The sequence below is a fragment of the Zingiber officinale genome, chromosome 11B (genome assembly GCF_018446385.1).
Source record: "Zingiber officinale cultivar Zhangliang chromosome 11B, Zo_v1.1, whole genome shotgun sequence".
NCBI classification, from domain to species: Eukaryota; Viridiplantae; Streptophyta; class Magnoliopsida; order Zingiberales; family Zingiberaceae; genus Zingiber; species Zingiber officinale.
The window spans coordinates 27,330,390-27,344,361 of record NC_056007.1 but is presented as its reverse complement, the minus strand read 5'-3'; the positions used below and the strand labels follow the sequence as shown (position 1 = coordinate 27,344,361).

Sequence of the window (13,972 nt, the reverse complement as noted above, 5' to 3'; positions counted from 1 at the left end):
TATAGGTCGAATCGATGCCTACTGTTTCCTCATTGGGGAACGCGCCCTCACTTACTCCACTCAGGAGAGTTTACTTATTGCCAGTCCGGTCCTCCAGACTGACTGGACTTTTGCTCAGCACCCGAGACTTCCGGTCTTCATATTGGACGTTCGCTCCACAACCCGCCCAGACTTCCACCCGGTTCGCGACACCAGGATTTCAACCTAGAGTCTCCGACTCAAGGATTTTTGCCTGAAACACTCTACCTGCCAAGACTTTTTCGCCTAGGGTTACCACCCCCTAGGACCTAGGGTTACCGCCCCTTAGGATTTTCCACCTGCCTAACCGTAGCTAGGACTTTTCTTCACCTAGGGTTACCACCCGCTAAAACCTAGGGTTACTACCCCTAGGGGTTTTCCCTGCATAAAATCCACTAGGACTTTTGCCTAAGATAACTTAGGACTTTCCTGTGAGCTTGGTCAAACTTGTTAGATCATAAGACAACTTAACTTTAGATCCTTTGATATATCAAAACTCAGGTTCGAATGTCTGGCACTGCCTGCACCAACAAAGGTGCCTTAAATAAGAAGGGGGCGCTGGGGAAAAGAGGGGAAGGGAGCGATTTCATCGGTGAAGGGTGGAAGCAGGTCGTGAATCGCGTCGGGCAGGGGGAAAGAAGAAGGGTGCACATCTTTTGGCAAAGCAGAGCTTGGGGAAGGCAAGTAATCTTCCCTTTTGTAGGTACGGGTAGGGCTCTTAGGTAGGTTGTTGTCAGATCTGAGAATGTTGAGTGTGTTTTTATTTTACTCAGTGTGTTTTTCCTGGATTTAGTCTTTGCGATGCATTCTTGTGAGGTTTTGTGGATGGCGGCGATCGTCTTCCTCCTTGAGCTCGGTTAGTTGTTCAATTGCCTCGGATTTAAACAAAAGTAAGCGGTTCTATGATTTGATGTGTTTTCTTGTAATTTCTGCAGCTGCGAGCAATGGATTCCCTTTAGGTTTGGTTTGTGTTGCTTGATTTTTCGTCAGTGTTGCTCTATTTCTTTGGATTCAACCTTGGTACATAGATTTAGTGGATTAAGAGATTTTTTGTGCGTTTTGGGATAGTTTTAGAGAGAATGGAGATTTACTAGTAAATGATGGGTCCTACCTCTCTTGTAGTCCCTGTTTCAATTGCAATTGCTTGATTCTTGCATATTTGATGATGGATTTCATTTGAATATATAGAAGCTATAGTTTCAATAACATCATCAGTTTATCGCTGGTTTTGTTCAGATTTGGTTGTGAGCTCGGCATTGATTTATTTGAGTTGTGAATGTTCCTATCCAGATTTAAGTACTGGTTGCTGGTGTCCATGTTAAGTTATAGTTTAGATGTTGTGACCATGTTACTACGGATTTACTTCTTCTGGGCGTCCATACTTGGAGTCTTGAATGTTCCTGCACATATATCACCTTGAGCTCCAAATGTCTTTGTACAAGTTCAGTCTAAGTTCATATTGTTATTACAACTGCTTTAGGCTTACCTGCACAGCTACTTGTTTTAAATTATTGTAGCATATGCTTAGGTGCTGATTTGAACAAGTCGGGACAAGTTCATGTTTCAATTATGGATACCTTGATAATGTATAGCTTAGAAGATTTATGTGAACCCGGTATCAAGATCACCATGCTTATACGCTTAGTTAAAAGGTTATCTCTGTGCATCCTTCGCTGTAGGAAATAGTTGCTACACATGTTTAGTGTAACGTTTCAATTGTTGATGCTTAAAAGTTGATTGAGAAGGAATTATGCTACCAGGTACCCACCTGTATGAGCAAGTATTCAATTGCTTCCTTAAAATGCTTAAGCAGTGAATGCTCCCAAATGAAACTGTCACATGTGAATCACTTTCATCTAGGATTAGTTCAAGATCTGGATCTCTTTATAATGCGTTTACTTTGGTTTTCTTTTACCTGTTGTTGTCTTGTACATGTGTAGTATAAGTTTAGTTTCTGCGCATCTTTAACTGTAAAACTTGTTAAGTGCATGTCCAGTATAATGTTCTAATCGGTGATGTATGAATGCTTGATTAAGAGTGAATTATGTGTTCAAATATCCACCTGTACAAACTATTTTGATTAAATCATAACATCCTCAATGTTATGATAGAATCATACTACCATTTATAGGATTATGGATGATAGGTTTGAATGTTGACAGAACTGAAATGCTATAAATGTGTTTTGTAGATTTTCGTAAGTAAGGGGGTAATTAGATGAATGTGGGTTTAGGTGGTGCCGATACAGGTTGGGTGCCTTAGGATGAGCTCCAAGGAGGACCCTTCCAAACATGACTGATGACTGATAAATGATTGAAAATGACTGACACCTAAGAGGTATCTATGAAGGTTTATGACTGATAAGTGACTGTGCTCTCTAACGGTTTACCACTATAACCCCATATTTATCTCTTAATGCTCTACTAAGGTTTCCTTATTATGTATGTATGATTTATTCCTTTCCTTAATGAATGCAAATGCTATAGTAGCCCTACTTTGTATCTACTTATAGATTTTTACTTGTTGGGTCAGTGGACTCACACGGTAATCTTGCAAAGGTAAAGGAAGTGGTATTGGGATGGTGATAGAGGACACAAAGACGGAGTGACCGAGAGGAGGAGACGGAATGCAAGCCACATTGTTTAGGGCTGCTATACATGATATTCATTCGAAACCTTTGATTGTATTGAGATTAAGAGCTTTAGCTTAAATATATATATATATATATATATATATATATATATATATATATATATATATATATATATATATATATATATAACTGAGGTTGTTATTGCTATGTCGAAGTTACAAATCATATAGCCCGGATGTTTCAGTTAGTATCAGAGCAGCCACTCCCAAAGGACAGTATGTGCATGCAATTTCGTCAAGGACTCGAATACTACCGTCTTCAAGTCTGTAAGATTTCTCTCTCTAAGTTATAGTCAAGAATTTAGTTATGATTATGTAAATATGCAAGGTAGTAAAGTGGATATTATAGGACATGTAATGATTTGGCTGTCCATACCTAATCGGCAACAAAAGGTATGTAAATCAAACAACTTTGTTTTAGAGTCACTTTGGCCATAACATACAATTCAGATCAACCGTCCAATAAGTTAGATGACTTGACTCCTCACTATAGAACATATTTAACACATTTTAGTTAATCTAGTACAAGGATTAATCAACATTACTACTAGGATATCTTGTGTGTTGATACTCTATACCAAAATATTTCCCGTTATAACACCCATTGGACATCTCACCTCGATCTCCTTATCCTTCTTTGGTATCTCTTTTGCAAAGAGTGAAGTGATTTACAAAGGGTGATTTGAATGGCTTAGCAATTATGAATATTTTGAAATGCTCCATTACCTTGTTACTTTAGCTTTGTAAATAAATCCTGGAGGTGTGTATGTTTTGCTCATGTTTGATAAGGACTGGATTGATAAGGGCTTAGGGACAGGAAGCCTAAGTTTGATCTTTCTTGATCCACCTTACAGTTACTGGTTAGGAACATAAATAGTCAGCCTTGAGGCATTGTTCACCCTAGCATGGTGCTGATATTTGACTCTAAAGTTGTGTGACCATTCAGGTTTTGCTTTCAAATCATCAATAGCTTAGTTAAACACTTAATTTGGCACTCCATAAGGTCAACTTTATGACTTTTCATTATCATAGCCAATCAGAGAGATTTGAGTCATGTACCTATACAACTGAATAAAGCATAATATGCTGCAGTGTCCTTTCTATAAAAAAAACATGTAGGTCTCACAGTGACCATCACAACAAGGTAGCCTTGTTTTTAGGGATCACGTAGAAGGTACGATTGGAGAATTGGATGCTTAAAGAAATGTTACAAGAGAAGGTGGCCATTGGGATAAACAATATTAGTTACATGGAGATGCAGAGTTGACTTTTGGAAGGGTTAAATAAGGTAATCGCTAAGTGGATCCAAACAAAACTGTGATTCTTTTGCTACAGTCATTTAGAGTAATAGCAGTCCACCATCTCTTCATGGAGTAGTACCATTGTCAAGAATGGATGGTTAACGTATTGTGAGTTTTAATTAAACCAGATGGTAGTAAATTTGTAAATCCTTGGGTTTGTAGGTTGGTAAGATGTCATAAGAATTTAGCACAGGTGTAATACCAAAGTATTATGCTAAGGAGTGTGTATGGATCACATCTATGCTTGGCTGATTTTAGAATTTTAAATGGATTACTAGTCATAATAACTTCACCGAGTAAATTCAAGACAAGTTGTGCATCAATAGTCATATTATGGAAAGGGAAGAAGATTGAGAGACGATGAAAATATCTACTAGCGCGAATATGTTTATTGAATAAATGGCCTATACATTTTGTATTCTTTGGGTTGAATGTTCTTACTATGCTCCATGGGACTGAGATTTGAAGACAAAATTTTTACTATATGCTCTAAATATCAAGTTGTTTACATGCTACTCTGGATTTTCATAGATCATGTTAGGATTAGTTTTTAGTTATGAATATGAGACAGACAAGGTTATGTGAGTTGCCAATGGGTTTCATCTATGTTGGGCCTCATAAATGGAAACATTTATTTAAGTTTATTATGCAATCCTAGCCTTTGATTGGTGATAATGATTGATCCACATTTCTTGTGAAATTTTTACTATGTTGAATTAGTTAAAAGTGATATTCCATTCAATCATAAATATAATAGTTGTCAAGTTTCCTTAAATAGTATTGAACACTATTAGGAGACGGTTTGCAAATGCGGCTTAACTTTTTGACTCAGATGAGGAATTCTTTCTTTGAGGAAATATCATTAAAGGTATTCACCTTGAAAAGGTGAGATAAAATCATCAGTGGAGTTGTTAAGATTTCGACAGTAAATTCCATCTTATTAGATGCATAAGGTCAAAGTTAGTAAATTATGTAGAACATCTCCAAAGATTTATTTTATCCTCTAGGCTGAGCTCTCTTAAACATATGAAATGTAGGATTGAAAGTGCTAGAGGGGAAGGGGGGAGGGAGTGAATAGCACTCGTAACCTTCACGTTGTTTTAGAACAATCGATCAGAGTAAACGTTACGCAGCGGAATAAAAGAAACTGTTGGAACCCCATGGGTGTTTTGGTGTGATCAACAAGTTAAGTTAGGTCCTGTGTGTTTCTAACCTTGTGTCTAAGTGTGCAGGAGCTTAGGAGCATAGGTAGTCGAACGGAAGACGCAGCTAGCGAGAAGGACGGCAGTCCGAGGGATGAGGTGCTGCGGAAGAGTACACCGGCGGATGAGAAGGAAGCTTGCGGTGGTTCCGAGGGACGAAAGCCGGAGCGGAAGATTGCTCGGGGAGCAAGAGACGCAGCTAGCGAGAAGGACGGCACGCGGTGTGTCCGAGGGACGAAAACTACGGATGAGTACGCCGACAGACGAGAAGGAAACACACGGCGATTCCGAGGGACGAGAAGCCAGAGGGAAGCCCGCTCGAGAAGACTGGAAGTTGGGTTCGGGTGAGCCCTTTTCCGGATGACAGAGATCATCCAAGTGAGCGGATACGGAAGAGAAGAACTGGACCGAGGCGGGACTGAACCAGAGAAGAGGTCCCGGACGAAAAAGTCAACACCTGTTGACTTTGGACTCCGGGGCGCCCGGACCTTGATTTTGACCAGGATTGCGATTTACACGATCTGAACGTTGGGGGATAAAGTTTTATCTCTCCGGGGCGCTTGGAACCCTTACGGGCGCCCGGACCTTGATTTTGACCAGGATCGCGATTTACGCGATTTCAACGTTGGGGGATAAACTTTTATCCCCCCAGGGCGCTCGGAACCCTTCCAGGCGCCCCGACCAAGGCTATAAATATAGCCTTGGTCCAGAAGCTTTTCATCAATTCAGAACAACTCATTGTAACAACACTTGTACGCTCTGTCTAGTTTAGCTTCTCTAGTTGTGCGCTTCACTGCTGTAAAAAGGCTTCTCCGCTAGAAGGATATAATAGTACGATGTCTTCCTTGGATTAACAACCTCCCCGGTTGTAACCAAGTCAACTCTTTGTGAGCCTTTCTTTTTTTGTTTTCTGTTTACTTTATTATTCTGTAAGTGTTTTGTTGAAAGTTCGAGAAGTGTCTTTGTTTATTTTTTTAGGGCTATTCAACCCCCCATTCTAGGCGGCCCAACGGTCCTACAAGTGGTATCAGAGCCGAGGCGCTTCAGGAGGACTAACCGTCAAACGAAGCAACGCGATGGCCGGACCAAGCATCCACCCACCGAAATATGAAGGGGACTTCACTACCTGGAAAAAACTGATGCAGGTATTTTTTACAACAGATATTGAATTATTTTTAACAATGAAACTTGGCTTTGAAGCTCCAGAGGACAAGGAAATAAATAAATGGACAAAAAAGGAGCAGACTGACTTCGTGGCGAACGACAAAGCAGAGTACCATCTGCTAAGCGTTCTTCCGCCTCAAGAAGTCAACAGGATCGGTAAATACAACTCCGCAAAGGAACTTTGGGAGAAGTTCCTCGAGCTACACGAAGGGACGTCCGAAGCCAAGCTCGCCAAAAGAGATTTGCTTCGCAATTAGCTCACCAGCCTGTGACTTGGGGAAGACGAGTCAGTCGCGCATCTACACTCGAGAATAAAAGAAATTATCACCGGACTTCCGAATCTAAGAGAAAAGGTAAGTAACTGAGATTCGCTCAGGTACGCTTTAAATTCCTTTCCTAGAAATACCAAATGGGCATCATTAGTTGATGCATTTTACATTTCTAAAGATTTATAAAAGATTTCATTAGAAGAATTCTTTTCAACATTTGAAGTGCATGAGTCAAGATGTGCAGGAATGAAGGAGCCTAAAAATAACGTCGCCCTCAAAGCCTCGAGAGACGAACCAGAATCGGAATCCTCTCTCGACGACGAGGAAATGGTAATGATGGTAAGAAGATTGAAGAAACTTTGTAAATCTAGATCTACTAACCATCTGCAGGGGAAAAAGAAAAGGACAATCCGCTACTACCACTGCAACGAAGAAGGGCATGTCAAGGACAACTGCCCCAAGCTGAAGAACAAAGACAAGGAGAAGGGTAAGAAGCCTATCCAAAAACGAAAGGCCCTGAAGGCGACGTGGGACGATACGTCGTCTGAATCAGAAGTCGAAGCATTCTCTGGACTCGCACTGATGGCGAGTCATCAAGACGACGACTGCGATTCAAGCTCTTCCGAAATGAGCATCGAGAGCATCGATGAAGGGGGAGACACGTCGGAAGAAATCAACAACTCAGGGGGAGAAACGGACAACGAGATCGACAAGGTAAGTCAAGTACGATCTCTTCCTCCCGATAAAATGTTTAAGTTCGTTAAACTTTTAACAAAAGATTGCTGCAAATTAGAAAGTGAAAATAAAAATTTAAAAGTAATTCTAGCTAAGTCATGTCCCTTAGAAGAATTAGATAAATTAAAACTAGCAAATGAAAAATTGAAACTTGAAAATGATGATTTGAAAATTCAAGTAGATAACTTGAAAAACTATGCATGTTCATCTAAAACTAATTTTAGAAGATTTAATAATTTAAATTGGTATTTTAAATATCACCCGTGACAAATTAAGAACATTTCAAGAAAATATGTCCCTAAAATTTTTTTGGTTAATCCAGTAGGTTAGAACCTATATTGGGTTCCTAAATCATGCTTAAACTAAATTTTAAAATTAAAATTAGCGCTTTAAGTGAGAAAATTAAAAAAAGAATTTCTTTATGAAGCTTTGTCAAGGAAGTGTTTGTTGCTCCAATAACCAAGAAGGCCTAGTGCCTCGCCACGACCTGGAAGCCAAAATATTGAAATAAATATTTAATTAACTTACTAATGAAGCATTAAATAGTACTTTAAAAAGATTATTCAAAATATTTTATTTCGATTTAGAAATTTACTTACTTAGATTTTTTTAAATTGTCTAAGTCATTTTCTTTTGTGCTTAAAAATTCTCAAAAATTTAAGTTAGATTTTTTTTTAAAAAAAAATTTTTAGGGATTTTTTTTAGAAAAATTGTCAAATTATTTTCTCCTAAGTTAAAATTTTTTCCTGAAACTTAGAAAAATTTTCTAAATTTCTTTAAAAAAAACTTAGAACTTTTCTAGAAATATTTTTTTCTAAGTCTTTAACCCTTAGATTGTTTTTTCTTGGAACTCCATTTTTTGTGATCAAAGGGGAGAAGGGAAAGTATAAGTCTAGGGGGAGGTAGATAGATTTAATTTTTCTATCTTTTTGCACTTAAATTACAAATTAAGTTAATTTACTTAATTTTATTTAATGTCTATTTTAACCCTAGCTTAACTTGGGTTGATCACACCAAAAAGGGGAAGATTGTTGGAACCCTATGAGTGTTTTGGTGTGATTAACAAGTTAAGTTAGGTCCTGTGTCACACCCCAGGTAGTTCCTGCCAGAAGAAATTTCGGCAGCATCTCCCCTGTACGGGTGACAATATGAATCCAGAAATACATATATCTAAATCATCGGCCCACACGGCCGGAACAATACACACAAATAGTAAACAATTCACGCAGTTATATTCAACATTCCACACATATATAATATGAACAATCCACGCAGTTATATAAAGGAAGACGATATAAAATCATCGTAGATATATGTAAAACCTCCTATTCCACTACAACGAAGAAAACGAAGTCCACGAAGTAATGAAAATATCCGCAGCAGAAAATCAAAAGTAGTAAACCCAAGTGTTCGATATAAAGTCCACAATACAAAACCCACATCACAAGCATATAAGATGCAAAAGCAAAACATATCCCAACAACAGGAAATCCTCGCGATAAAGGGGGACTAGCGATTGGAATATCTCCTGACGGCATCAACCTGAAAGGTAGTAATATAACGGTGTGAGTCCAAAGAACTCAGCAAGTAATCCAATAGATATGTACAACAACATATAACTACCAGCAAAAATCCTACGGTACAGTATCTTAACAGTACAACATATAGTACAGTCTCCTAACAGTATAACAGGTATGCATAACTGAATAAACTGCAGTAACCAACAATAAGCATGTAATACAGTCTACGGCAAGAATAATAAGAAATGCATAACTAAAATAAACTGTACTCACCTGCGAGGCTTGTGCAACTGACTGTGAACATACACAGATAAAAATAGTCAGAGCAAAAGCATATAACCTGTATGGATGTCAATCATATGCAATCACCAAAATGCATCAATCACAAATAATGCAATCTGTGCATATGATGCAAACATGACATGGTCACCCCTGACGTCAGTCAGCCATCTCACACACGATGGTGAGACCGAGTGGGTAGGGCTGTGACACCGTGCACTCTGCCGTCACTACCCCTGATGAGTGACCGAGTGGACGGGATGCTGTCGTAGTACACCTATCCTCCTACCTCAAACATAGTGAGGGAGCGTAATGCTCTCATCTCCCGGTACACGATGACGGGGAGGGACCCCGGCGTGCTACCCCACTGCATCGTGCTACCCATGAGCACCCCGGCGGTGCACCACCGAGCAACCTGCCATACACACCCTGAGTGCTGTGCCACTACCCATGCAGTGGTCACGCTGTGTGCAGTCCCTCATGTAGCCGGCCGACGAGCTCAACAACAATGGAGTCGTCAATTGCCGAACATGCAATCATGCGATATGGTGCGTGCGGCTACAATATGCCATACCTGAACATATCCTCCTCCATATGCGTAGGTGCCAATAAAACAAACGCATGTGTATAACAATGATATAAGCAATGCAAATCCAACAACATATAACAAGTATCCCCAGCAACTAATCAAGTGTAGATAAGCATTATAAATATCCATCTCTATGAACATCAATAAACATAGCGAGAAAGAAAAGCATGCCAGACTAATGTATAACAGCTAACAGTAGAAGCATATATCAGGTATCAACTAAACTAAACTAAACTAGGGAAGTACTAACTACCAACACTAGTAAGTATATATAAATTGCACATATCATAAGACACTATCAAGAGATAAGTCAAAGGGTACCCACCTCAAATAGTAGGTAGTATCACGTCAAATCCAACGTCGAGACGCCTGTCTTGAATCCGAGTCCTGTGTCAAACAACATATATATTTTATTTAGCTAAATCCAAATGAGTAGCTAAATAAAATCCCTAAAACTAAATTAGGGCAAAACCTTAATCACACAACCTTATCCTATCTAATTAATCTAATGGTTAATTAGGATTAGTTTCCAAATCCCTAATCACCAATTAGATTAGAAATCCAAACTTAGATTAAATCCAATAGTTGACTAGGGTTAATTGTCTTAACCCTAATCATTCCATTAGTTTAATCTAAGCAAACAAATCTAATCATAATCAATCAACTAATCACAACATGTATCACCATCTAAATTAATCAAATCTAACCAAAAGCCACAACCAAGTAGCTCACAGAGAATAGAACTTACCTCACTGATCCAAAACCTTGTCAACAGCACAATGAGAGGAGATTTTCTTGCTGGATCAGAGAAACCACAGCAACTCTCCTGAAATTCTTCCTCACTTCAACAGAGACCTCAATCACGATAAAGAAATGACGTCCAAGTACTGATCTAGGGATCACATCAAGCAATTGGATCCGACATCCCCCTTCTAATCTAGAACAGAGCACTAATCCATGAATCAACAAAACAATAGAGAACTCTAATCCAACAATACCTAATTCCAACCAGAACCTACCTCCAACCGGGACCTCAGTCAGCAGCAAGGAAGAGGAGGTCCACTAATCAAGCGTCAACCGCTCTAATCTCTGCCCGGCAACCCAAGCACAACTCCGTGACCTAATTCCGTAGCCAAGAAAATGAGGATCAAGAATAGAGAAGGATTGAGGAACAGAGAAGAGGATTGAACAAACACAATGAAGATAAGGTCGTTACCTCACCACCGTCGTCACTGAACAAATCCGACGAAGCCCTACCTCTCTGGATCACCTCCCGATGGTGTCGCTGCCCAATTCCAGCAAGAAAGGAGGTGCGGACCGCTTTGTGAGCAGCATGAGGGGAGGAGAGGGAAAGCCTACCAATCGGAGATGATATGAGATCCGGCTCCTCACCGTACCCTAGCCACCGATTGTCAAACGATGGGTCGCAAAATCTGCCGAAATAGAATCCCCCTTGACCAGATCTGGCTTAGACTGCCTTGGCATCGTTGAGCTCCGGTGATCCCACTAGTTTCCGTCAAGGTCAACGGTCGCCGGAACCCTCGGCTGTGCTTCGTCCGCGAGAAAGAGACAGCGAGAGGAGTCGAGGAGATCGGGGGAAGAAGGTGTTCGGGTTGGGTGAAGAGTCGGCGTTTGGGGGAAGGAAATAAGAAAAAGAATTTATAATTAAAACTTTTCCTCACTTAAACTGGTATTCCAAATAGGCTTTATCCGGATCCATAAATTCGTCCCCTCAAAACTCGTCGTACGAGTTCCGAAAAATTCCCAGAAAATTTCTAAAAATTTCGGAAAAATTCTATAAGGCTATTTCCTAAATAATCCTATTTATTTAAATTTTTCGATATCTCACATCCTGTGTGTTTCTAACCTTGTGTCTAAGTGTGCAAGAGCTTAGGAGCACAGGTAGTCGAGCGGAAGACGCAGCTAGCGAGAAGGACGGCAGTCCGAGGGACGAGGTGCTGCAAAAGAGTACACCGGCGGACGAGAAGGAAGCTTGCGGTGGTTTTGAGGGACGAAAGCCGGAGCGGAAGATTGCTCGGGGAGCAAAAGACGCAACTAGCGAGAAGGATGGCACGCGGTGCGTCCGAGGGACGAAGACTGCGGATGAGTACGCCGGCGGATGAGAAGGAAACACGCGGCGATTCCGAGGGACGAGAAGCCGGAGGGAAGCCCGCTCGAGAAGATCGGAAGTTGAGTTCGGGTGAGCCCTTTTTCGGATGACAGAGATCACCCAAGCGAGCGGATCCGGAGGAGAAGAACCGGACCGAGGCGAGACCGAACCAGAGAAGAGGTCCCGGACGAAAAAGTTAACACTTGTTGACTTTGGGCTCCGGGGCGCCCGGACCATGATTTTGACCAGGATCGTGATTTACGTGATCTAAACGTTGAGAGATAAAGTTTTATCCCTCCAGGGCGCCCGGAACCCTTCCGGGCGCCCGGACCTTGATTTTGACCAAGATCACGATATACGCGATTTGAACGTTGAGGGATAATATTTTATCCCCCCAGGGCGCCCGGAACCCTTCTAGGCGCCCCGACCAAAGCTATAAATATAGCCTTGGTCCAGAAGCTTAACATCAATTTAGAACTGTAACGACCCGCCTTCTACTGACTAGGTTGTGAGGCCAATCGTTACATTAATCTGTGCTAACTATTCCCTGACCATCATTAAATCTAAGTGCGGAAGCTGTATTAATTAAAATTTTGCTAACTATTATCATTTCTTGGTTCTACATGTGCTAAGGGGTGTGATCTAAACTATTCATGACATACATTACATTTCCCAATGGTCAAGGAACTTAACTAAGGGTTTCTCACTGATATCAGGCCTCCCAATCGATCCATGGATCGATTGGAATGGCCGGATCGATCCGTGGATCGATCCAGGTGGCTACTGTATGTGGGGCTTAGGTTGGATCGATCCAGTGATCGATCCAGCACGCTACTGTGCTCGGGCAATATTCTGGATCGATCGGCTGATCGATACAGACTGGCCAATCGATCCAGTGATCGATCCCGACAGAATTTGCTGGATCGATCGGCTGATCGATCCAGAGGCCTACTCTTCGCGGTACGAACTTCTCAATCGATCGGCTGATCGATTGAGAAGCCTCCAATCGATCAGCCGATCGATTGAGGTTTCTGATTTCGTACCAGAAGTCTGATTTCAACACTTGTTCGTGCCAAAATTTCCCATGTCAATCCTAAACTAAATGTAAAACATTCTCATATCACACAAATAGTATTTTAAGCATGATAGGGTGCATGACCAACTAATTCATAGCAATTAACATACTAAGGTGCAAAACAATAAAATGCTAAAAGGTTCTAATGCTTAAAACAAGCTTGCTGAAATTCCCTAAGATCTCTATTCCAAGTTCCATCCACACACATCTTCGTAGCATTGCCCTCCAGCCTCCGCTAGTCCACCTTTCCTTTACCTTTATCTGCAGTATAAGGAAAAGAAGTATCTGTAAGCTTTCTCTTAGTAAGAAACCATCTACCTCACTAAAACATGCAATCGATGCAAATCATGCTTTGAAAACATGCTATTTGAAAAGAACATACTGAATATGCTAAACATGGCATGACATACAACACATAGAAATAAAACTGATCATAGCAATAGAACTAATCATAAACTATCATGTTGTATCAATAGAAAACTAAACTGATATAAAACTGAGCTAAGCTAATACTAATCTGATGCTAAAGCTGACTGAACTCACATGACTAATTTGTGATGTTTGAAAACTATATTCATAATAGATTAAAATACATAATCAAGCTGCTGTTTGGGCCCGACAACTGTACTTTGCTGTGCGCATCCTCAACTAGACACGGGTTTGCAAGTCCCGAATTTAGTAGGGTTAGTAGGTTAGCTGAACCTAGGGACGACTATGGGAGTCCAACCCAATGGATATCTAATCCAGTACAGTGCCTCTGAGAAAGTAAAATACTGAACATAAGCTATTAAATTCTTGTCTTGCTTTTATTAGGTTGTCTAAACCCAGAACTAGGTTATCTAAACCTAGAGGGGACGTCTAGTCCTGTAAAAGCTGTAGCAAGACTGTATAAGCTGTGAAATGCTCCTATTGCATTTAACTAAGCTATCACAATGCCTAAGTTGCATTTTAGCTGTGCTAGTAATTTAATCGAACACTTGGTATGCGCTAATTCGCATCCTTTGTGCCGAAAAGCTATATATACTACTAACTAAATCATGGAATTCACAAGGAAGCTA

General features: G+C 40.5%; 1 protein-coding gene across 1 annotated transcript in view; it reads left to right on the top strand.

The window, feature by feature from the left end:
* The first annotated feature begins 525 nt into the window (after window positions 1-525).
* The window catches only part of LOC122033844, a 29,775-nt gene continuing 16,328 nt past the window's right edge, over window positions 526-13,972 (top strand). The window contains exons 1-4 of the mRNA XM_042593006.1: window positions 526-698; window positions 792-874; window positions 954-977; window positions 2,577-2,937. Of these exons, the coding sequence (XP_042448940.1) occupies window positions 526-698; window positions 792-874; window positions 954-977; window positions 2,577-2,626 (330 nt within the window). The 3' untranslated portion in view covers window positions 2,627-2,937. The remainder of the gene's footprint in view (window positions 699-791; window positions 875-953; window positions 978-2,576; window positions 2,938-13,972) is intronic.